This window comes from Ursus maritimus, unplaced genomic scaffold (assembly GCF_017311325.1).
Source record: "Ursus maritimus isolate PB19 unplaced genomic scaffold, ASM1731132v1 scaffold_26, whole genome shotgun sequence".
Lineage (NCBI taxonomy): Eukaryota > Metazoa > Chordata > Mammalia > Carnivora > Ursidae > Ursus > Ursus maritimus.
In genome coordinates this window covers 12,701,758-12,726,603 of record NW_024425119.1, presented here as the reverse complement: position 1 = coordinate 12,726,603, position 24,846 = coordinate 12,701,758, and the positions used below count along the sequence as shown (strand labels likewise).

The 24,846-nt window shown below is 49.6% G+C and overlaps 2 protein-coding genes across 3 annotated transcripts in view; one reads left to right on the top strand and one right to left on the bottom strand.

The window, feature by feature from the left end:
* The first annotated feature begins 1,077 nt into the window (after positions 1–1,077).
* GSG1 (germ cell associated 1) lies at positions 1,078–18,872 on the top strand. 2 transcript variants are annotated; one of them, XM_040642178.1, is made up of 6 exons: positions 1,078–1,775; positions 11,465–11,783; positions 13,219–13,266; positions 14,147–14,299; positions 15,768–15,879; positions 17,846–18,872. In XM_040642178.1, the coding sequence occupies exons 1-6, from the start codon at positions 1,728–1,730 to the stop codon at positions 18,189–18,191; spliced, it is 1,026 nt and encodes a 341-aa protein (XP_040498112.1). In that variant the 5' UTR covers positions 1,078–1,727; the 3' UTR covers positions 18,192–18,872. The 2 variants fall into 2 exon arrangements, with proteins under 2 accessions (XP_040498112.1, XP_008705234.1); XM_008707012.2 differs by having other exon boundaries at positions 13,219–13,389.
* A 132-nt stretch (positions 18,873–19,004) lies between these two features.
* The window catches only part of FAM234B (family with sequence similarity 234 member B), a 34,268-nt gene continuing 28,426 nt past the window's right edge, over positions 19,005–24,846 (bottom strand). The window contains exons 11-13 of the mRNA XM_040642177.1: positions 23,845–23,962; positions 22,105–22,325; positions 19,005–21,532 (exon numbers count right to left, since the gene is read on the bottom strand). Coding sequence (XP_040498111.1) covers positions 21,527–21,532; positions 22,105–22,325; positions 23,845–23,962 — 345 coding nt within the window. The 3' untranslated portion in view covers positions 19,005–21,526. The remainder of the gene's footprint in view (positions 21,533–22,104; positions 22,326–23,844; positions 23,963–24,846) is intronic.

Here is a 24,846-nt window from a genome sequence, read left to right as displayed (position 1 = left end):
TATTTTTCTAAATAGCTATCCAGTTTGTCCCAATGCCATTTGTGAAAAAGACCATCTTTGCCCCGGTAATTATAGATACCACCTTTGCCATATACTGGATGTCTTTATGTAGCTGTGTTTATTTCTGGACTTCCTCTTCTGTTCCATTGGTCTGTTGGTCTAGCCATGCCCCAGCGCCACACTGCCTTCTGCATAGAGGCCTGTAGCCTGCTTTAATATCTCTTAGGGCTGGGTCCTCTCTCAGAGCTCCTTCTTCCCAGGATTTCCTAGCTAGTCTTGCGCATGTGTTTTCTGAAATGAATGTTAATATCAGCTCGTCCTGCTCTTTAAAAATGCTCATTGGTATTTGTATTAGGGTTACATTAAATTTGCAAATTAGAGAGAGCTGACATCTGATCAAGTTGAAACATGCCAAGAACAAGCATGTTTAGTTCCTTCTGTTCAAGTTAGTGATAGATCATTTTAGATCAGATGTCCTCTCTTAGATGTTCATTTAGGTATCTTAGCTAGTAAGAAGCTCCCCACTGCACAGCCAGACCATCCATGCTCTGCAAGCTCAAAGGGAAGAAGAGAGTGGTAAGAAGTTGAAAAGCAAGGAAAGACGGGGCTGGACTAACACGGGAATCAGGTGTCCCAAAGGTCACATAGGATTTAGGTGGGGATGGCAAAGAGGATGGAATCCCAGTGAGGGGCACCCAGGCTAAGCTCAGGGGTACACTCTGGGTGACATGCCTCACAGGACAGGAAGTCCCCAGCCAGACTCTTAGCTGGAATACTGGGGAAGACACCAGCCTTCTCTGCAAGCCTCAGAGTTACATCTCAGTGTTAATAGCTCGCAAATCCTCATTATGTACTATTATAATTTGGTTCATGAACACCAACTAGATTTCAGATACTAGTCCTTTAGAACGGTCGTTTCTGTACATTGTTGCCTTTTCTGGGAATGCTGTAGAGCGGCATTACCCTATACGTTCGCTACTAGCCACACGTGGTGATTGAGCCCTTCAGTGGCTAACGCCATTAAGGCGCTGAATTTCTACGTTCATTTCACTTTAAATTTTAAACGGGAACTTTTAATCGAACTCAATTGCTTGTTTTGAGGAGGACTGCATTTTACTAGAATTATACCACTACATAAGATATCATTGTTGTACTGCGACGCATGGGTCCATTTTACTTTTTTAAATGTGGCTACTAGAAAACTTGCAGTCACGTGTATGGCTCCTCTTTATTTCTCTTTGGGAGCACTGGTCTAGAGCCTCACCACCCCCTGTGGTCTGGGCAGCATCACGTGGGAGCTCTCCCAAACCCTCAGAATCTGCTAGCTCACAAGGATCCCCAGGTGATTCTGACACACAAAAGGGCATCATACATTATACAAAAGGGAATAGAAATCTGTTCCTCAGATGACATCCAGGCCCCTGGTAGGTACCCCAGAGTGACCCCCATCCTTCTGGTGGTAGGGCAGAGTGTAGGGCAGAGAGATCCCTACCTGCCACTGTGATGTCACAGAGAAAACCTCTTGCATCAGCCAGCCCCGCCCAAACTGGTGTCCTGGCTACAGGATATCCTTTCCCATCTTCTCCAGCCCCCCTCATACCACCTCACCCCTCTGCTGGCAAGAGGGGGCCTGAGTCATCTTCTCACCAGATACGCATTCCACGCAACCGATCAAGGCCGAGCAGAAGAGAAACTGAAACACCTTTGCCTCAGAGCTTCGAAAGTGAATGAGCAATCCCTCTCAACTGACTCAAAATGTTTGTCTCACCCAGAAGGTAGGTACCCCACTTTTTTTAAAGTTTTTATTGACATTCCAGTGAACATACAGTGTAATACTAGTTTCAGGCATACAGTGTTGGATTCGTAATACAGGTTATACAAATCCACTGCTTTATTTCCCGTGGTCATGGTAAGGAACTGGGAACCCACTGTAGGATTATGCAGAAGGGAATAGAAATCTGTTCCTCAAGCCCCATTTTTATTGATAAACCTGGTGATGTCCCTACCTCGGCCTTCTGTTTTCATCTCTTCCACTAACTTTCCGTTTCCTCCGCCGCCGCCCCTTCATCTGACTTTTCCTCGCTGCTCCCAGGACTGCTAAGGGCCCTCTAGCTCTCCCTTCTCCCCTCCCATCTGTATGATTCCTGTTGCCAAAATCTGGTTCCTGGTAAAAGGCCCAGTAGCAGGGGCAACCCCAAAGCTGTTGATGACTCTAATGAACTGAAAGAGCAGATATTAAGTTCTCTGCCAGAGGAAGGTGAGGCACCCCCAGGGTCCTGCCAGTAGCCAGCTCTGGAATCTATTAGAACTGAGGAGGACACAACCGTGGTCGTGCTACTTCCTCTTTCCGGTCTCAGAGAATCTGGGAGAATCTGCAGGGATCCTTCCAGATCCAGAAAGACCCTCAGTCAGTAAAAGATGGCTTGGCCTGTTTAGGAGAACCCACATCTGGAAACGACTCGCCTCCCATCTGAGATAGTTGGGAACAGCCAACTTGCAGCTCAACGGGTTACTAAAAAAGCAAGTGTTCATTTCTCACACTTCTTGCTTTTCTCAGGAGAAAAATGAAGCTTACAATTAGGCAGGGAAATAAAACACACACTCACGCACACAGAGCTATGCGGTGTGCTGTTCATTGTCTGGTCGTTAGGGGTCCGGGAAGACAGGACAGCAGCCAAAGTGAGTAGATCATAAATAGGAGAACCGACAGAAATGGGTAAGAACGTGATAGAAAAAGCCAAGCGTAGTAAATTTTTTTATTATTGATTTAGGAGGAAAGACAGAGGGACTATGGAAGGGTTTATCAATACATATCCATTGCATCCTTCTGTGTGAGTTTCCATTATCAGTCCTGCAATCCCTGCCTTTTGCTCAAGTGTGTGCACCTCCCCTTTCCTGACTGGCAGCCTGGAGCTGAATCAAAAGGTTTTGAATATTGACTCCACCATTTACTAGCCTGGTGGCCTTGAGCAAGTCAAACGCTCGCTCTTGAACAGAGTCCCACCTCTCCCTGAGGCCGATAGTGAGAATTACGTGAAGAGTCTCGCAAGGTGTCTGGAACAGGGCAGATTCCCTCGCCCTTCCTTTACACTTTCCCCGCTGCCTCTTGGTCTTCACAGCAGAACTGTGAAGAACAACTCCTTCTCCTCATTTACTTCCGAATCACTCAGGTAGGTTATGTAACTTGGCCAAAATCATTAGTCCAGTCGTGGGTGGAGGTTGGGACTAGAACCCAGAACAGTTGAGGATTCGTGGTCTCTAGGTTTCCTTCTAGGATCCCACGAAAAGAGGCAAAGACTTGGACCAGCAACCAGCGACCTGTACCTTTAGGGGAAGGGCGGGGTTGGGAAATGGCTGACTTTTGGGTTCGACTGCAACCCGCACCTCCCGACCCTCAGGCCTAGAGGCTGGGTGTGAGGAGCTGATCACACGACCAACTCGTCTCTGCCCTCCCTCCGCCAAGCCTCGCCAGGACAGCCGGCCATCAGGCCCCGGCCCCGGGGCTCGGCCTCCCTCCGGCCAGCCCCTTCCGGCCCCTTCTCTCGGGAGGGCCCCCGGGGACGCGGCGCTCAGCAGACGCGGGAGCCGGGAGAGGAAGCCAGGGCCCCGCTCCCGCCCCACCCGCTCGCGGAGTCCCAGGCCCTGCGCCGCTAGGGCGGGGCCTCGCCAAACAATTCAAAACACGCTGCGCGCGCGTCGCCGTGGCAACGCGCGCCCGCTGCTAGGCGACCCGGGCGCCGTAGTAAACCGGGGGCGGGAGTGTTACTCACCGAGGGAGGGGGGCGAGGGGAGCCGGCGGGGACTCGGGCTGGGGCACCGCGACAGCCGGGGAGGGGGAGGGGGAGAGAGCAAGAAAAGAAGGGACGAGGGGGGCGCACGCGGCATGGAAATGGGGCAGCCCAGCTCCGCGCTCTGAGCACCCCTGGAGGGGCGGCTCCCCTTAGGCCCCCGCCCCGCGGTGCCCAAGATCCCCGGCCCCAGCAGGCCCCGAGGGCTCGGTCACCCGCGCGTGAGCAGGATGCAGATGTGGCTGCCCCTCTGATTCACGCCAGCTGCTTGGGGCAGGGAAGAAAGGCGGCTTCCTCTCCTGGAAATGACTGCATTAGCAAAAGCCGTCTAACAATTCCACTAACAGCGGAAAGGGAAAGGCGACAGAGAGGAGAGGCCCCGAAGTGCTTTTCTTCAGTCCTTCCCGCTGAACCTAAGTAGAAGTGTTCCCAGAACTCCTGACCCATGTTAGAAAGAAAGGAGTCGTTATTCTACACGTTTGGGGGCCCTGTGGGCGTGAAACACTGTTGCAGTGGTTAACCCGAAAGCCCAGAAATCCCAGAGCTCAGTGCCCTATACTGGTGTTAATATTTTGGACGCTCAGCATGGGCATTTTGGTGGCATTACTCTACCCTTCCGGGCTGGGAGGAAGATCAAAATGTCCCGTGTGAAGACCCTCCTTAACTTCATCAGTGAATGAGTCAGACATGAGGCACTGAAGCAAACATTGTGGAGCTGGGAATCTCTGATGGTTCGAGACGTGTCACCCAAAAGGGTTCTCATCAGTAGGGAATCCCAGAGCTTGGGAAAGGACATGGCACTTCCAATCGGTCACTGGCTTTTAAGCCATCTGTTTGGACCCTGGTCTGTGAGCTAAAGATAATATTAGTTCATGAGATCATTGCTGTTTTCTGGGCTTTGCTCGTCGANNNGCAGGAATGTTTCCACAGGTGGGAGGAAGTGTATTGGCAGAAGATCTGTTCGACATGCATCTGTGTAGAAAGGCACAGGGTGTGTCTGCGGACCTACAGACGTTCTTCTACCTTCTACCTTCTCGCTGCTCTTTTTTTTTTTTTTTTAAAGATTTTATTTATTTATTTGACAGAGACAGCCAGCGAGAGAGGGAACACAAGCAGGGGGAGTGGGAGAGGAAGAAGCAGGCTCCCAGCAGAGGAGCCCGATGTGGGACTCGATCCCGGAACGCCGGGATCACGCCCTGAGCCGAAGGCAGACGCTTTAACGACTGCGCTACCAGGCGCCCCCCTTCTCACTGCTCTTAAATCGTGTGAATCAGGAGGATTCGCGCGCCCTTTAACAATGGAAGACTGGACACTTTTCTCTATTCACATCTTATCTTCACTCATAGGCTTCTTATTTGTATTCTGAGCTGGTTTCCATTATAAACATCATTCACCCATTCCTGCAAGTGAGAAAGTGCTAGGCTCTGAGGATCAACCTGGAATAAAAAACACAGCTGCTCCTGTAACTAGCAACTTCCAGTCAAGCCTGCGCGTTCTGAGCTGCATGAGAAAGGCACACGGTGGAACATGCAGGAACAAAGAACAGGGCCCTGCAGATGAGAGCCAGTGACAGCAGAAACATTTCACGTCCCACTCCAGCTTTTTGACTGCTGAGTAACAGAAAGGAATTAGTTAATGAGGCGTGGGTCAGAAATCTGACTCCTGGGCAAAAGAGATACTACTGTTGGATGGGGGTGGAGGGGGAGAAGATGCCACTACTGATAATGGGAAAGGACAAACAAACAAACCCCAAATCCCTTAGCCCCAGGCTTTGCCATCAGGCAAGTGGTATGCTCTCCAAACTGCTCCGGCTCGGCATTCTTACCCATTGTTTTAATCACGTCTAATCTACCGTGTATTCATAAAACAATACATTGGATTTCTGTTTACAAACTTTGTGTGGGTGTCCCAAGACGATTGTTTCTCTTTGTGTATACTTAGTAAATACGGTTTCATACAGTGCAGGGTATGGTCCCTGAGAACCTTAGCAAGCACAGGTTAGTTCCAAGCTTTGGCTTTGTGACGTCATAAATGCTGAGTCACATATAGGTCCTTGGGGGGTCATCCTGACATGGTAACAGTCCAGCATACCAAAGTTAAATACTGTGTAGAGATACGGAATCTTTGTGTCTGTCCTGAGTCATGAGCTTCTGAGCCCAACCTAATTATATTCATGTTGCATTGACTAGCAATTAACTTCTTCTATTCTAAGGGAGGAAAGAGAAGAAGAAAAAATATTAACATGCCTAAATTATAATGAAAGGAAGTGAGTGGGATGCCAGGCAGAGCAACTCATGTCCCGTCAAAAAAAAGGAAATTAGACGTCGTAGCATGGGGTCCGTGGGGACAGGGGGCTGTCCTCATGATGGATCACAGCTAGTAGCCCACCAGCCCGCCCAGCCATGCAAAACGCACGGCCACCGAAGGGATAGAGTCAGGCTTTGGGGAGGCCTAAAATAATATAACTTCGGAGGCTCTCTTTAAGAAAAATAATCCAAAGTGACGAGTCTGTAAGGGTCTTGGAAGGGTCTGAGTCCATGAGAAACCCCAAAGCTGGGGTGTCACTAGCTTGCTTCCCTTTCCATCTCCCTCCAGGCCTCCTCACATAACCTCGAGACTGCTGCTCCCGTGCCCTTTTCCCTGGAGAAGGCAAATTTCAGCCTATTAAGGCACAGGGGGTGCGGTTTATGAGCAGAGGCAATAAAAACCAAAGACACCGGACTGTGCCAAACGGTGACTCAGGCGGGATATGAGAAGTGTCTGCAAGTATTTGAGGGGTGTACGCGCAGAGAAGGGAAAAGAATTGTTCACTGTTGTGGTGTGGAAAGGGAATGAGGATACGATTCAATAAAGAAAAATGTGCACAAAAATCCTCAGGAAGCATTGGCTGACTCTATTTTCTGATACCGTGGAGTTGTATTTCCCAGGGGAAGTATTTGAGGATCTATGAGTCACTGAAAACTGGAACTGGCCAGGAAAAATGTGCTAGAGGAAATAATCCTACAAGATGTCCTCGAGGGAGCGGCTGGATGCTCCCAGAGTTCGTTCGGAGCCCTGAATTCCGTAGGGCTGACACCAGACATTCTATAGCTGTATGAGTGGGGAGGAGGCCAGAGGAAGAGACAAGAGCCATCCCACGGGGAGGAGCCGCCACCTGCGCCCGCATTTGCAGACGGGTGGGGACAGCCTGTGCCCGAAGAGGGGAAAATATAAGGAGATAGCGCCACCCAGCGTCGGGACAAAAGCTGTAGCCAGGAAACCGACAGCCAGTTCAAACGTGGAGTGACCACAACATTCCTGCTCCAGTCCCCCAGAGGAGAGGGAGCTCTGTAACAATAAAGGGTCGTGTGGGCGATATGGGAATCACGCCTGGGCATAAGCACACGTGTGTCAAATGTGCGGAGACATCGGCCCTAGAAGAGTAGGAAGCCAGAGCCAGAGACACTCCCCCAGCTAGAATGTGGACTAATTCACAGAGCCTGCCTTTCATGCCCCCCGCTAACCGCACAAATACAGAATGGGAAAACCATGACTTGGTTGGTGGCAAATCTGGACCATTCCAGGTGGGGGAGGGCCAGGGCAGAATATGAGGGTTTCATTAAACATAAGCCCCACCTGAGGCAAACAGGTAATACCTGATGGTACGTTAATTCCCTGGCTCCGTATTTTCCAGTTTGTTCAGCTTCTTACTTGTTGTTAGGTTGTAGTGGCAACTTCCAAGCTCTTTACATTTGGAACCAGAAACCAGAAGTCCATCCCTGGCTACCTATGAAAAGCTTTCTAAAATTGCAGATTCCCGGGCCTCACCCCTAGGGTGGAATCTCAAGACGGGGCCCAGGGATCTGAATATTTCCCAAAGTTTCAAAGACTGTTCTGATGCTCAGTCAGAACTGAGAACTGCTGCTCCGATGAAGGAGGGGCCTTTGAGGTCTTTACAATCCAGACAACTATCCGGAGTATAAAAGTATTATGAGAGGGGTACAGTATGGAAGGACAGAGAGGAGGGGACTGTTCTTCGGGAGAAAAGAAACATTTTCGAAGAATGAGTGACTTTTACACTAGTCTTGATAGGAAGGCAGATCACCAGATAAAGAGAGACTGAAGACATTCCAGGTAGAAGGAAGAGCATCTGCAAAGGCACGGAGGACCGTCTCCGTATTCCGTTGGAGGGACATTGTTAATAATCCTTACTAACGATGCTAACTGGAAGACAGAGACCACCCATGACACAAGGAAGCTATTTCAAACCCATGGCTCTATGAGGCCCTATCATTACAGATAATAGCTTATTAAAAGGATGAAGGGACGCCTGGGTGGCTCAGTCGATTAAGCGTCTGCCTTCGTCTCAGTTAATGATCCCGGGGTCCTAGGATCGAGCCCCACATCGGGCTCTCTGCTTAGCGAGGAGTCTGCTTCTGCTTCTCTCTCTCCCTCTGCTCCTCCCCCCTGGCTTGTGCTCTCTCACTCTTTGCTCTCTCTCTCAAATGAATAAAAAATCACACACACAAAAAAAGGATGGAAACTCACACAAAGGAATGGGAACTCTTGTAGTAATGGTGACTCTGTAATATTTTCTGTGTCAGCCATAAAATCAAGCCTAAGCCATTCCCACCAGCTTCCAAGGGAATGGCAGTTAGGTGGAAACTGAATCTTCACTTAACTTTCTAAAGAAACTTCCCTCTTCGAATACAGGTCCTTGCTTCTTTGTGCTTAATCCCAGATCCCCATTGGCAGGCTCTCCCGTGTATCTTCCAGAACATCTGGGCCATGACTGCATTGTCAATTATTAAATGCCGAAGGTCCCTGCAAGGCAGCATTTAATCATGAGGCACTCTAAAAAAAAATAGGACGTAGGAGAGGAGGGATGGGAAGGGAGGCAGGACGGTGGGAAGGCAGTTTCATTCTGTCAACATTAAACCAAGGGGATTTGGGGCACAGATGGCATCCTATGGTCCTTCCAGACAAGCTGCAAGACGCTGACCATGGCCAAGGTAACCAGCTTCCCTGTCTTATTGCTCAGAATATACATTGCATAGCGATTTTGCACCTGATTAAGATCTGTCCTGTCTCATCAATTTTGTTGTCTGTGTTAACTCTGAGTTTTTCTGTTAAACCATGTTGATGGAAGAATTAGTGACATTTTGGCACTGATGCATTTCCTATTGATCTGAGGCAGTCTAGGAAGCCACTCTCTGCCCTTTTCTAGAGAGTAAAGAGTCACCTTGGCATGAAGCTTGTCAGTATATGCAAAGATACAGCTTTTCTGATGGCTGCCACTTCTTCATGATCTCCTTAAAGAGATCATTGCAAAATTAGGCTTGGTCTTCCAATTCAAGAAGTTATCTGGATCCTGGAGAGAAAAGGCATGTTTAGGGAGAAATAAAACATGTGATGAAGGGCACAGTACTGTAAGTGTTGAAGATAATTCTCGAAAAGGCTCTTGAATGCGTTCCCATTCAATTGTCAAGATAACTCTTGAATGAGGCTCCTTGTATCTGTGCTTGGTTGGACACTCCTTCTGGAAGCAGCCTCTTTGAGCTTCGTTCCAAGCTCTTTTTCATCTTTTTTTTTTAAGATTTTATTTTATTTATTTATGTGACAGAGAGGCAGCCAGCGAGAGAGGGAACACAGCAGAGGAGTGGGAGAGGAAGAAGCAGGCTCCCAGCGGAGGAGCCTGATGTGGGACTCGATCCCGGAACGCCGGGATCACGCCCAGAGCCGAAGGCAGACGCTTAACGACTGTGCTACCCAGGCGCCCCTCTTTTTCATCTTTTGTTTCTCAAATCACTTCTTCCTTAAATTGGTTATCACCTTGGTGCGGGTTCCTTATTCTTATCTGTGAATAATCTGCAAAATAACTTACAAATATGCATAACCTGAAATGAATCGAGGGTAGAGTAAAAATCTGATGTGATAGTAGACAAATTTCCAAGCCATATTAGATTGAAAATGAAGTTGTTGAAAATGTAGAATTGCCTAAATCATTAGTTCGCTCTTTATACAGAATGACTAATGAAGATGTTTTACCAGGAAGTCCATTTCCTGTTCAAGCAATGGATATGAAAATAATTAGAGAGAATAACTTACAGTAATGGAACAATGGCTAAAACCAATAGGATTTGCACAACTAAAAACAAGATGGAAACATTCTTTTGGGGGTACGGGGGCAATGCGTGACTTCCATACCAGGTAATAGAAGATCTTTCCTCACTCCAGATGCTGTGGTTTTCTGTCTTTACCAAGGTCACCCAGAGTCCTGCACAGACTGATTCTTGGTAGATTTAATTTGTTGAGTGCTTTTTTAAAAATCCTATCAGCAGATTGCTTTCCAGAAGTTGTTTTATCGTATGTCTTATGTATTGATTTTTATATGCATATGAACCTTGTCGATTTCCTATGGCCATAAATAATCTGCACTTTGTGGTATGCGCTGTTTCAGTCCCTGGAAATTCTGAAGAACGAACTGTTATATTTCGAAGATAAAGTTCCCTGTTAAATGTAGAAAATGTTAGGCTGGAGATTATGAGGCAGATTTATGGGCCTGTCCCATTTAGCTATGGTTTTATTTACGTTTCTTAAGCTAAGCAGATTTACGTCTGATTAATTCTGATATGAGAGATCCCCTGGAAAGCTCAAGATGGTTTACTTTAAGAAGCGTCTGTCAGCAACTAAATATGGCTGCTTTTCCCTTCAGGACGTATTACCGTAACAGTATAAACTGCTCTGTAACACAGAGTGCAAGACCTGTCAGGTTTCTTTATTTTTCTAAAGTCCAGTCTGGCTCCCAGCCACCACTGACCGAGGCTGAAACGTCTCCTGCTGGTCCCTCTTCAGCTGGGCTCCTCTTCTCTTGGGCTAACAATGATGGGGAGGTCAGGGCTCCAGCCAGAGCCACGCTGTCCCCACTGTGAGTCAGGCACCACGGCTGCATCGAGCAGTGGAGATGTCCCTTCAGGTTCCTCTCTGTGCCCACAACACCTGGTGTCCAGTCTCCGTGGGCGCAACACAGCCACCTCGCATTTGAGGTCCTGTCCTCTCTGTGGCAGTGTATGAAAGCTGGACCCAGGTCACCCGCTCTCTCCCAACCCACAGCCTCATCTCTCCAAGGGGCTTCCACTTACCCCACATCCCAGTAGGTCCACTGCCTTCACCCCTGGGGTGATCCAGTATAATGCTGACCAATGGGCCAGATCTTCTTTGACTGTCCTCTCAGAGGAATCTGGGATACAGAGAAGAGGATGCCAGCAAAACGTGCGTTGTTCCAGCAACAGATACCTCAGCAAGTCGGTGCTATAACCCCTCCCTGAAGACAAAACCAAAAATAATCATCAGTAAGCGCATTAGAGTGGCCCCGATTCTTTAGTCAACTTGAGATGCACTCACTCAGTGCTGGATCACACTGTCCTGAAGCTGTCATCGGGTACTTATTCAGATCGTCCTCAATAAGCATTTGAGTCCAACGAGGTCCAGCTTACATAAACATCATCCCCATGGTGACTACTCCAGGCCGTTCCTGAAGCTAAGGCTCCTTGGAGAAAGCTCTCGGTGGGCTGGCCGGCCCATCACCGTCCGCGTGGAGGAGTGTGGCTTGAGCTCAGGGAGCCGCAGAGGAGGGTATCCAGATCTCCAAGCAGGTTCTGAAGTCAGGCTCTCCCCCTTGTGTTTGTCTGTTGCAGATGGAACTCCCGAAGGGCTCCTCTGGCCAATGCGCATTCCTATCTGCCGTCCTCAACATGCTATCACTCGGCCTCTCCACAACATCCCTGCTCAGCAGCTCCTGGTTTGTGGGCACACAGAAGGTGCCCAAGCCCGTGTGCGGAAAAGGTCTGGCAGCCGAGTGCTTTGACGTGCCGCTGCCCGTGGATGGGAGCAGCGCCAACACATCTTCCCAGGAGGTGGTGCAATACAGCTGGGAGGCTGGGGATGACCGCTTCTCCTTCCATGCCTTCTGGAGCGGCATGTGGCTATCCTGTGAGGAAACTGTGGAAGAACCAGGTAGGCTCCTCAGCCCAGCTGCCCGCTTTCTTGCCCCCAGAGAACTGAACACGGGCGAAGAGCCAGTGGGAAGCAGACAGCACTGCCCACACCCCACCGGGCCTCACCCCCAGGCCCAGCATCTCCCACCTCTGTATCCCCTCCCTTCTCCCTCAGACTCCCTTTCAGTAAGACCCAAGAGTCCATCTGGCTTTCCCCTCCCGGCTGTCTAGTAGCCATGCGGCTTTAAAATAGCACTGTCCCTAAAGGGTTCCACTTAGACTTGTAGCATCATGAGAACCCCACTCCGGTGAGTTAGGGTTGCTGTCTGGAGACCAAATGAGGAGAGAGACAGGGTTCTTAGAGAAGCAGCCTGGGCTCTGCGCAGCTGTGACCCCGTATGAGCAGCTGGCTGTCTGCAGGCCTGGATTTTCTCCCTAGGGAGATGAAAAGACCAGAGTAGATCACCTGTCAAGCCCCTTCCTCCCCCACCCCACCAAAAGGGTCTTCTTGTCCTAAGTGTTACCATTACAATTTACAAGGTAGGGGAACTGAAGCCTCAGGAGTAAGGCCACCCTTGACCTCGCAGGTGTCCTGCAGCTCAGCACATCCTGGCAAAGCGGGTCCTGTGTCACTGTGCGTTTCTTTTTTTTTTTTTTTTTTTTTTTAAGATTTTATTTATTTATGTGACAGAGAGACAGCCAGCGAGAGAGGGAACACAAGCAGGGGGAGTGGGAGAGGAAGAAGCAGGCTCCCAGCGGAGAAGCCTGATGTGGGGCTTGATCCCAGATCGCCGGGATCATGCCCTGAGCCGAAGGCAGACACTTAACGACTGCGCTACCCAGGTGCCCCTCACTGTACATTTCTTAACCTGAGTTCCTCAGCTTAAGAGCACTGGCCTACGGACACTCCTCCTCCCTGCTCAAAGCATTCAGACATCCCCTGGGAGTGACGTTTTCCTAAAGCCCAGAATCCAGTACAATTAACCTATTTCTCCCGATTTGGGCCAAGGGAAAAAGGAGACAGACGAGGAATATAAATGTGTATTTGTATTTATATGTGTTATTAACGTGCCATTTATCGCAGCTTGGACCCCAGTCCCGGAAACAGTTGTGAGCCATTCAGACCAGTGGTACAGCGGCAGCAAAATGATGCTGGTTAACCCTGGGATTGTTTACGCCTCCCTGACCTGAGAAATGGGAACATTTCCCCAGGGAAGCCCTCCCAGGCTCACGTGCTTTTCTTCATTGTCAGAACTGGGGACAGAGAAATGAATCCGGAGTGAGTCTAGGTCACGCAGCCATCCTTCCGTGAGGCATTCTTCCCTGCTTTCAGAGAGCTCCGTTGAGCCCTTACCTGCCGTGTGCTGGGCAGGCACTGGGCTGAACCCATGGGGTGGCACCAGGCGTGGGACATTTTCATCCCCCCCTGAAGTTACACCTTGTCTCTCTTTCAGGGGAGAGGTGCCGAACTTTCAATGAACTCACACCACCAACCGAGAGAGGTGAGAAAGGACTACTGGAGTTTGCCACGTTGCAAGGCCCATGTCACCCCACTCTCCGATTTGGAGGGAAGCGGTTGATGGAGAAGGCTTTCCTCCCCCACCCTCCCTTGGGGCTTGTGGCAAGTATGTGGGTTTGATCACCAATTTAGTGGCCATTAAGTTGGACCTCTCTGGCCCAACAGTGCTCTCTATGCTGTCCTGTGATCTCCTTTTCTCTTCTTCTGAGCCCCACGGGTGACCCACATTCCTTCCAGAGCTGACTCTCATTCATATGCAGGAATGCAAAAAAGGAACAGCAGGAACAAATAAAGTTCACAAATAGAAAACCACCAACAGCTCTAACCTCCTCCTGTTGCCAAGTAACCATATTGAAAAGCCGAGAGGTTTTTTCCTCCGATGTGTATATATATTTTTTAAGTAAAAAAAAAAAAAATATTTTTAATAGAAGGGAGTGAAAAAAGGAAAGGGAGGGAGAAAGAAGCAGAACTGATTGCTCTAAAATTCAATAAGGAAAAAGAGAACAAAAATGACCCCCAGCAAAGTCATGCCCCTGTGAGATTTTGTGACAATCAGATGATTTCTTCTCGAATCGCCCTAATGGTACTTCCAGTCAATCAAGTTTACTTGATCCTTTATTGGGTACTGAGCAGACAGCGAGCGCAGGGGGGACAGCGAAGGACTCAAAGTAGGGAAAGGTGCCAGCTCTGTCCCCCTTTCCCCTTCTCTGACTCTGGGAGGCTTTCCCTTCTGCTGGGCTCTGTGTGTTCAGCGTTCAGTCGTGTACCTGTCTGGGTGAGGGCTCTTCTTCCTCTGGTTTCTTTATTCTTTCTTTTTTTTAATACATACTTGAATTTTATTTTCTTCCTCTGGTTTCTGGCAGAGATCCTATGGTTATCAGTGGGAGCCCAGTTCTCGTCCATCGGACTTGAATTCGTCAGCTTCCTCCTGCTACTAACGGACCTGCTGCTCACTGGGAACCCGGGCCTTGGGCTCAAGCTGAGCGCCTTCGCGGCCGTTTCCTCCGTCCTGTCAGGTGCGTGCCCCCCAGGCTGGAGCGGGTGGGGGCTCGCCACCCTTGAGGCGCCTCTGGCTGGCACGTGTGTCTGTCTGTCCGGAGGGCAGGAAGGAGGAGGCAGGACCGAGAATGGAGGGAGGAGAGACATTGCAGGTGTCTTGGAGTTGGAATGAGATTTTATAGCAGATTGTTATGTACTTGGCGAAATGATTTCTCTCGAGGTTCTTTTTTTTTTTTTTTAATATTTATTTATTTATTTATTTGACAGAGATAGAGACAGCCAGCAAGAGAGGGAACACAAGCAGGGGGAGTGGGAGAGGAAGAAGCAGGCTCATAGTGGAAGAGCCTGATGTGGGGCTCGATCCCAGAACGCGGGGATCACACCCTGAGCCGAAGGCAGACGCTTAACCGCTGTGCCACCCAGGCGCCCCTCTCGAGGTTCTTTTTATTGGAAGCCTTCTCAGTGCGTGAAATGCAGTTTGGTTTACTTTCCAGTTGCGCGTACACACAGCTTTTCTTTTTTTTTTTAATATTTTTTATTATATTATGTTAGTCACCATACAGTACATCCCCAGTTTCCGATGTAAGGCTCGATGATTCATTACTTGAGTATAACACCCAGTGCACCATGCAATACGTGCCCTCCTTACTACCCATCACCGGTCTATCCCATTCCCCCACCCCCCTCCCCTCTGAAGCCCTCAGTTTGTTTCTCATAGTCCATAGTCTCTCATGTTTCATTCCCCCTTCTGATTACCCCCCTTTCTTTATCCCTTTCTTCCCCTACCGATCATCCTAGTTCTTATGTTCCATAGATGAGAGAAATCATATGATAGTTGTCTTTCTCTGCTTGACTTATTTCACTTAGCATTAGCTCCTCCAGTGCCGTCCATATTGTAGCAAATGTTGAGAACTCGTTCTTTCTGATAGCTGAGTAATATTCCATTGTATATATGGACCACAACTTCTTAATCCAGTCATCTGTTGAAGGGCATCTCGGCGCCTTCCACGATTTAGCTATTGTGGACAATGCTGCTATGAACATTGGGGTGCATATGGCCCTTCTCTTCACTACGTCTGTATCTTTGGGGTAAATACCCAGCAGCAGTAGTACACACAGCTTTTCAAGACCCGTGGGATCGAGTAGGAGCCGGAGGTGCAGATATAAAGCTAGAGCAAGAGGAAAGCTTGTGTTGAGGGCATGGGTGGGAAGAAGTAAAAGGCCCTAAGGGCAGCATTGACTCAGAAACTTTTTCCATAGCTCTCCACCTAAAGCCTGGGGCAACCTATTGCAAAGCTCTGCGTCTGAGGAGAAGCCCCCATCGCAGAGTAGTGTCCCCGGAAATGCGGGGACAGATGGGCAATGGAACATCTCCACGTAGGCTGGACCTGACACAAACTGAGGCAGTTGCTCCACACTCATAGTCCCGGCAGAGGGCCAAGCCAGCCTGTCTCTAAGGGCGCCGCCTTCCTGTTCCCTCTGTAGGCCTGCTGGGCATGGTGGCCCATATGATGTACTCACAAGTCTTCCAGGCAACCGCCAACTTGGGTCCAGAAGACTGGAGGCCACATACTTGGAATTATGGCTGGGCCTTCTAGTAAGTGCTTACCATCTGCTGAACCTTCTAGCCCCTCCCCAGCCAACCTGCCTTAGATGTCGTGCCCTCAGCTTGATGCTTGCTTGGTGTCCTTCTGCCTTCTCTCCATCCCTCATCCCAGCAGTCTGCTGACCAGAGAGCTGGACCACCAGGCCACGCCTGTTCTTTCCCCACCTCCTGTGGAGGCACAGAGAGGATTCTTCTGGCTTGTTTGGTCGTGTTTTTCTAATGATACGGCTGTCGCCGTTGCTCCCTCACCTGATATGCATGTTCCCTTGGGCAATGAGACTGATTTTGTGTGGCTTATGCAAGTGTTGCTCCGTATTTTATAGATTTTACGATTCAAGGTGTTGGAGGACAGAGAAACAAAGAACTAGCCTTGAGATTTGGGTCGAATTCCATCCCCTGTGAATGGCTGACTCTTCTCCTGTAACGAAGCGTCACTTCTTCCTACTTCCGTTCTTCTTCGACCCAACTGTGTGAGAAATAAAAGCTCCCCTACCAGTCATTCCCTCACCCTTAACGAACTAAGGGGTCAATTATTTTCGATTTCTCTCAAGAAGAGAGAAGCAGCAACCATGACAGACACAGTTGAAGCAAATATCCCCTCTGCCCACTGCACGTGTGTCAACCTGGGCCTGCGCGACTGTGTGGGATAAGTGCCGAGTACTGTAACAGTGCTGGAAAGGCCCACGCTGCGTCGAGTTTCCATGCTAGCGGGGGCAATCTGGAAGCCTGTCCATGTCTGTTGGGAGATCCTATCCCCTTACCTCATGATGTAACAGGTGCTATTTGAGGCGGGCGTCTTTGGGCTCTTCCACCAGCCACCCGAGCTCCTTTTCCAGGCGCGTCGTTTTGTATCGTTTTGTATCTTTTGTCTGTCCGTTGTTGGCACGACACCTGCCAAGCGCAGCCACAGCAGTCCCATCAGAAGCATCCCCGGCCCGAGTCGGCGGAGTCTGGTGGAGGCGGCAGATAGGAGCACGCCGTGCCAGCGCGTGGCCTGGCTTCACCCATCACTTGACCTCATGAAATTCCTCACTAACCTCACACAACTTCCTGTTTCCTGGGCTTCCCAGAATCATGGGGAGATTGAGGGGTTGACTTTCCAAGTTTTTAGGAATGCCTTTGATATAGTTCCCTGGTGGTTTTTTTTTTTTTTTTCTTTGTTGAATCCATCCAGCTTCTCTTAAATCTCCAGCTTCTCATCCATCCATTATAAACTCCCTTAAGCCAAGAACCACATTGGTTTCATAGGAGGCAAATTCCACTGGTACAACGTATAATACCTCCAGGTTTGTAGTGCGAGTTGCCTGAATGACACTCAGAGGCTTAACTTTGTGGCCCCTAAGACTGCTAAACTCAAAAAGAGAGACGACGGAAGAGGAATGATCGCTCCCAGCATCTGGTCTGAGTGAAGGAATATCTTGGGCAGGGTGTGTGTATGTGTGTGTGTGTGTGTGTGTCTCGGGTGGGTGTGGGGTGCTGCATTGAGCTGCGTCCTTTCGATACAGCGGAGCTATCAGTCTGTGAATCTTGGGAGACTACAAGGGTAACTGCAGGTGGGGAAACCATAGTCCAGAAGAGTGTGTGTGTGTGTGTGTGTGTGTGTGTGTGCATGTTATATGTATATAGAAAAGGCACACCAGGAATAAAAGAGCAGAGTGCTGACGACTAATCGATCCAGTGCAAGCGAATCTTTTAAACTCCTGGTCTGACTTGCAACACTCAAGAGTCATTCTCTCTGACTACAAAGCATTCAGAACATATCCCACCAAGACAGACCAAATTCAGGCCTCTGGCGCACACAGCTTCCCCACAACATGGTGGAAAGGAGCGTCGGGCAGTCCCTGAATCCCTAAGGGGCCCCAGCCTCCTTTACTAGGAGGAAGGGATCGCGGAAGTCTTCCCTCGGACCTGTACCTGGGTCAGACTCTGACCGTCCATGTTTTTGGTTCGTCCCTAGCACGGCCTGGCTTTCCTTCAGCTGCTGCATGGCGTCGGCGGTCACCACCTACAACACGTACACCAAGCTGGTGCTGGAGTTCCAGCGGAAGCACAGTAAGGGCTTCAAAGGAAAGCTGAGTTGCCTGCCGCTCCATCACCAGTGCTTCCTGGAGCCGCCGTCCTGCGCGGCCCCCACGGGGGGTCGTCTGACCAGCTACCACCAGCACCACCATCAGCCCGTCCGCTCTGTCTCTGAAGGAGTTGACTTCTACTCGGAGCTACACCACAAGGGATTTCAGCAAGGACCCAGCCAGAGGCTCAAGGAGGAGGCGGCTGGGGCATCCGTAGAGGAAGAACCGTGTTAGAAGTAGTCGGGTTTGGAGGGCAGGCTGAACCCAACCTTACATGTTCCTTTGCTATCAACACGTACTGAAGCCACAGTCTGTCTCTCGAACGTGGTTTTCGCAGCATATCGCAAAGCGCGGGGCAGGTCCAAACGGGTGCGTGCCCGGGCGCCACTGCCCCGCCTCCTTCCCGGCTCTTCCCTTCCCTTCCTGTGTTTCGTTTCACCACCCGCCTGTCTCCCGCGTTCAGGATCACCGCCTCTCCTTTACTGATGGCTTGTTATGTGCCAGGTTCTGGGCTCTGCAGCGGAGATGAAAAGAGAAGTAAAATCCAGTTCCTGCCCTTCAGGGGTTAACCAACCCGTCTGGTCCTCTGGGATCTGGAGGAATGCAGGTGGGCAACTCGGTAGTTGTCCATGGTGGCTCAGCCTTCCATGTTGCACTTGAATTTTCCTGGAAGGCACAGAATGGGAGACAGAGGCCCTCCTGGGAGAGTGGACATGTGGGACAGATGTCCTCCACACTGCCTGTTACAGTGCCCTGCACCCACATAGTAGGGACCCAGTAGAAGTTTAAATACTAACCTGGAAGCCACCAGGAGGCTAGTATACATGAGAAGGCCCCCACAGCATGCAGGGACAGGTCCGCTTCCAGAAATGGTCCACTGAAGTTATTCGTAGGGGATTTATGGTAAGGGGCACTTCCCTGATGAACAAGGTCACAGCATACACTCCTCTCTGGAACTCCAACTCACCCACCCACTTGTCCTTCCTCTTTGCCGTAAGGGACAACAAACCATCATGATGGCTGAGATGAATGAGAATGACACAAGTGTGTTTCCTATACATTGTATTTATTTGTTCTGCAACAATTCACATTTTAAATAGTGCTTCCTGACATTATACCAGCTGGCTCTTCTGTAGTATGGGCAATAAAAGTAGCCATTCACATTCAAGGGGGTTGGTATCAGCATACCCGACTGGGAGGGGGAGGAGAGAGCATCTGGGGGCTGGGGGGGACGCTGTCTAGGGTGGAAGGGCCTGTAAGGATAGTGAGGAGGAGAGCTTGGGAGAAGGAAGATCCTTGTACCCGCACAAGTCACAGCTATCCCTAAGTGGCAGTCACGCTGGCCTTGCTGGGGTGGGGGAAGGAAGGAGCTCTTCCTATCTTAGATGTCTGCTTGGATGGATGTGTAGGGACAAGGAGAAGGAAGTGTAGGGACACACCTGACAGACTAGCACCCACGCTGGTCAGATGAAGCTTCTGCAATCCTTGGCCACCATTCTAACCCTCTGCCCTGGCTGCAGGAGGAAGGGGAAAACTACAGCCTGTCCTGTGTCTAGCAAAAATGGATTCAAACTTAACCAGAGTCAAAACAATCTATGCTAAGTTAGTTTGTAAACACACCGGGAAGAATTTAAGAATTGATGCTCTTCTAGCTTCCTCTTATTTCTGGGACTCACCCGGCATAAACACCATCTTCTACCCAAAGGATCCCACCCCCCAGATCGGGCCCTCAGTAAACAACTTTGCATTTTACTCCTCTACCTAAAGTGGCTTTCCCAGAAAGCCTCGACATGCTGAAGAACGAGGGCGAGGCGCAGCTGGCTCAGCCCGGGCCGCAGGACCACAGGTCAAGTTGTAGCTATTCAGTCAACTATGAATTAGTCCTTAGAATCCTCTACCGGACCAAACAAGATCCTAGGCTCTTCTACCCAAGCAGATTCAAACTCTAGAAGTGAATCTAGAATCATCCCTATCCTCTTGGATATCCTCTAACTGTTCCCCCAAGTTTACAAAAAGCCGGACCCACACATGCTTCCCAAAGTGTTGAAACCAAATTTGCTTTCAGGGCCTTAAGGGCAAGGGGGTGCCTAGAAATCTGGCAGGCCAATCTGCTATTGCTACCAATCTCCTGTTATGTCATAATGCCTACCATTGGGCAAGTAATACACATCCCTTCAAATCCGGGATCCCTAAATTTCTGTAATCTCTAAATTTTTCTGGACTCCCTCTATTAATACAAGCTAAAAAGATACAGGCCCAAGTAAAGACAGAACCTGAGTTGCACTCGGGTATGACCTATCAAAATTATTCAAGAAGAAAAGCAGTTCTCCACTGGCTAACGTGGGACTTTCTGCTATATAAACAATGACCTAGAAGTTTAGGAGAGAACTTAATAGAAGTAACATATTTATGGAAGAAGGGAGAAGTAGCACGGTAGATAATTCTAAAGAACTTAAGCAATTATAAAAGTTAGAGTATTTACATAGGCAATTTCTCCAAATACAGCGCTTCAAAGGCTCTGCAAGGAAGGAAATGGTTGCATACGGGACTCGAGGAGCAAGAATAAAAATCCAGAAACAGCTTTGCTCTCATGCAAGCAAAGCAAAAATCTGACTAAAAGAGGGCAAATGAGAGGCAGTACAGAGGACAGCTCATAGGAGATGCTAAGAGAGCAGAGTGGAGATGAGGCAGGGATAAGGCTACCTGCCTGAATAGTTCCTGACTTCACAGACCTAGGGCAATACACACACACGAGCACTTCCGAAGTGACTGCAGGGAAAAGGTCACGATGGGCAGGCCAATCAGGACCACACAAGAGCACAGGGACCGTGTCAGAGGCTGCCCACAGACTCTGCTGCTCTTGCTCCCCTTCCGAGAGGAATGTGGTGGTGGGGACGATCACCACGTGTGTAGAGATGGAAAGGTTGTGAGGCGGGAGGCTATGGAAGATAAAAGATGAAAATAAATGTGCAGATCGTTCCCTCAGCCTCCCACTGTCCGTGTGTCTCCCTGGCGCTAGGATGGCGAAGAAGCCAAGGTACAGGTGGTGAGAGAACACGGAGGGAAAGGATGAGCGGCCCTGATCAGAGGCAGGGCACCTGGAAGTCTCAAGACGACCAGACAAACCAGGTGTATTTCGGAAGGACAAGAAACTGGGTCCCTGGAGCTTAGAACAGATCTAGAAACGATTTCTTCACAATACCAATACGTACATACATGTGGCATAACGCAAAACAACATGTTCCAGGGAAGAACCTCACCGGAATTTCCCAGCAGCAGTTCATAAATTAGACACACAAAAAATAAACCGTAAGATTCACATTTCCAAACTATCCATGGAGTGCCTAGAGGGCGTTAATGCAGGGACTGAAAAGGTAGCTCAGATCCCCAGCCAAGTGGATCGTGCCGTCATCAGAGAACTCCAACGCACACTCCAAAGTGCAACAATCACGCAGAGGTGGTGACATGAGGTTGAGGTCTTCCTTCTCTCCAAAGAACTGACTTGACGCTGCCGGGAGAGAGACAGTATCGCTCTGTTCGCTTCTTCTGAAACGGAAGATTCCATCGGACTATATCAGCGACTTTCACTTTTTTCATGACAGAGAAATGGAGGAAACCCAAAGGTCAGGCTATTTCTCTACTCTTCTGTCCTTTGATCTAGCCCTGATTGCTCGTAAGTCCTTCCAGAAAGATCCAGAGACTGTTTTTCTCCATGATAAACTCTTGAACATTGAACTAGACCACACAGTATTTGAGGGCTGCGAGGTTAGCGTTTTGAGCAAGATCGTTCTTTGGAGTATGTAACTGCCCCACGCTGTGTGATGTTAGCATCACTAGCCCCTACCCAGAAAACACCAGTCCTATCCACACCCCTCAGTCACTGAGACAACAGACACCAGGACCCCACATTTCCAAGTGTCCCCTAAGGGGGATGGTGCCATTCCCAGCTAAAAACAACTGAGTACCATTTCTGAATGGTCATCAAGCACCCTAAGAAAACAGTGCCGCTCTCGAACAACTGGTTCTTGACACCTAGCTAACCAAGAAGGCTCCCCCCCCCCTACTTTCTAGGGAACAAAGTTGGAGTTGGTAGCATTTGCCCCAAACCCTTAGGAGTAATCAAACATATCTTTCAGAAGAGATTCACCTGGTGGGGAGGATCAACAAACTTTATCCTAGAGAGGAATCTTCGCAGCTCCCCGCGGCCAATTTTGGGGGCGGTGTCCTCGAGTTGGACCACCTGGCCTTCCATCAGCGCCCACCGTAGACTAAGCTTGCTGACCACCAGGGGTGCTGGATGGCCTTCGGAGCTTGGCCCTGTTGTCCTGGTAACATAAAAGGCATCTTTCCAGAGGTCGTTAATTCCAACTGAGGAAGGACAAAAACAAGAGCAATTAACGAGGACAGAAAACTCCTGTTAACAGGACACTGGCTTGACTCAGCAACTAGATTCATTCATTCATTTACTCCCTCATTCATTCATGCACGAAGTTCACTGAGCACATAAACACACGGCACCACAGGAGCGCACAGTGGGCAATGACAGGGGCCGGCAAAACAGCACATTCCTCTCGCTCTTTGGACCTTTCCTTTTCTGAAGCTGTTTCTGAGAAAGCCCCAAATCAGGAAATGAGGATATGCCAACAGTGCTGACAATTTGGCAGAATGTGAGCACAGCAGACCAGACTTCTGAGAATTCCCAGACTGTCGGCACAGTCACAGAAGCTACCTGCCTCGCCAGTGCTTGTTTTGTCTTATCCTTAAAACAGGTGTTGTACTACAAAGGGTCTCGATTCCTAATTACCACTATTTAACGCTCCCTGAGTAATAATTTATGCTAGTACTGAGAAACAAGTCATCTAGGTCCAACCACAGGATTCTGCAGGATGACGCCTCCCCCACCCCGCCACCCACACGAAGCCAGGGGGCAGGGGTTCTTGCAAATTCCAGATGAGCCCTTCTTCCCAATGTATCCCAACTAATTGAGAGTCACAAGCACCAGCTTTAAGTTGAAGGCAAATGAGTTCGTACATCGTACATCGAGAGCAAGCCTTTGAATGGAAAAGTGGCCCATCTGGTCTTCCTCCCCTCGCATCCCTCCCAGCAAGAACTGCAGACTCCTTCAGGCCAGAGTGAGGCAAAGGATCTCTGAGGAGGAGACCGTCAGACGCTTCCAGACCAGGAGGCAGCGCTGGCTGAGTTTCCAGAGCTTTGACTGCCTGGATGACAGGTCTCTAATATTTGACCCAAATTTTGCTATGCCGTGTTATTTACATACATACATAAAGGTGAAGGCTGCTTCCAAAAGGTTAATAGGGTAATGAGTGGTCAGATTCCGTGCGATCTTTCTTTTTCCTGACTTTTCTCTTGGCAGCGACTTCTACGCACTAGGCATGCATACTCGTACTAGCCAGAAGAAAGTCTCCACCGATCCTACACCGGTGTCCTGGAGACAACACGCTACGTCCATCATGTTCCTCACAGTTTATTCTACTTGTATTCTAGCCTTACTTGTATTCGTTCCCAGCACCCGGCACAGTGGCCGACACACAGATGTAGTTCAACGAACGTATGCTGAACGAGTGGCTGCGTGAATCACGTCCACCTGAGAACCCTGTGAGACTGGGGCTGCACTTGCCCTCAGCTCTCAGCCTAAGAGGACTGGGTTCTCAGCCTGCGAGCCTGGCGCTCCTCCCAGAGGGAGCACTCTGGCAATGGCCCTGAGCACCAGGGATGCATGGGAGTGGCTCAACTGCCCCCCCCCATGTTGTCTGAAGGCACGCGTCCCTCCCTCCCTCGGTGAGACAATGGCATCCCCACACACACACAGCCAGCACACCTTCTCCCCTCGTCTGTGCACACGGCCCCCACTGTCACTGGGACTCACCCTCTGAAGCCGTCACTGTGCCCGTGGCATTGGTCAGATCCAGAAGAAGAGAGGGGAATGCTGGATGCAGGAGGTAAAGGTGGTGAAGGCTGGGTGGCCCAGTTCCTGGGATGACATCCTGCCAATGAGAAGCAAAAGGGAAGAACATAGGTAACTCTACATTCCCACATGTGACAGCCCTCCGGTGAAAGGGACAGAGGAGACCACAGTGATTTCTCATTCCTCTCAGATGCTATGACCTGACCCCCAACAACAAGCATGTGTTTGAGAGAAACTCCCATATACGAGAAACATGTCAGAGAGCTCAAAACAGACTCATCACTAACTTCTTCAAACCAGTAGAACTAGAAAATGCATTCTCCCTTATGAGAAAACAAAGAATGGAAATGTGCATGCCCGGGGGGGACCCCAGCCTTCTGCCTGTGGCGGTGTTAGGACACTGGCTCATCTCTTGCAGCAGGTGGGGCATCGTGGAAGCAAAATGTACATACGAAAAGACATCTCCTCTCACCGGGTATTAAAGCCAATTGCAAGTATTTAGCTAAAATCACAAAAATCTTCTTAGGGGCGCCTGGGTGGCTCAGTCAGTTAAGGGTCTGCCTTCGGCTCAGGTCATGATCCCAGGGTCCTGGGATTGAGTCCCACATCAGGCTCCCTGCTTAGTGGGGAGCGTGCTTCTCTCTCTGCCTCTGTCTGCCACTCCCCCTTCTTGTGCTCTCTCTCTCTCTCTCTCTCTCTCTCTCTCTCTCGCTATCTCAAATAAATAAATAAATAAAATCTTAAAAAAAAAAAAAGGTATGTTTCATTGAACCAACTCAGGATGGATCTTATCAAAAACTCCCAAGCACCTAGTAGAGGTGGCAGCCTCATCAACCCCATTAAAATACTGCAGGATAGCATTTAAGACTTTCGAAACCCTGCCTTCTGGCATCAGACCTTCTCTCCTATAGCCCCCCCAGGTGAACCTCAATCTCCGCCTCGTCCATGTGCTCTCCAACTGCC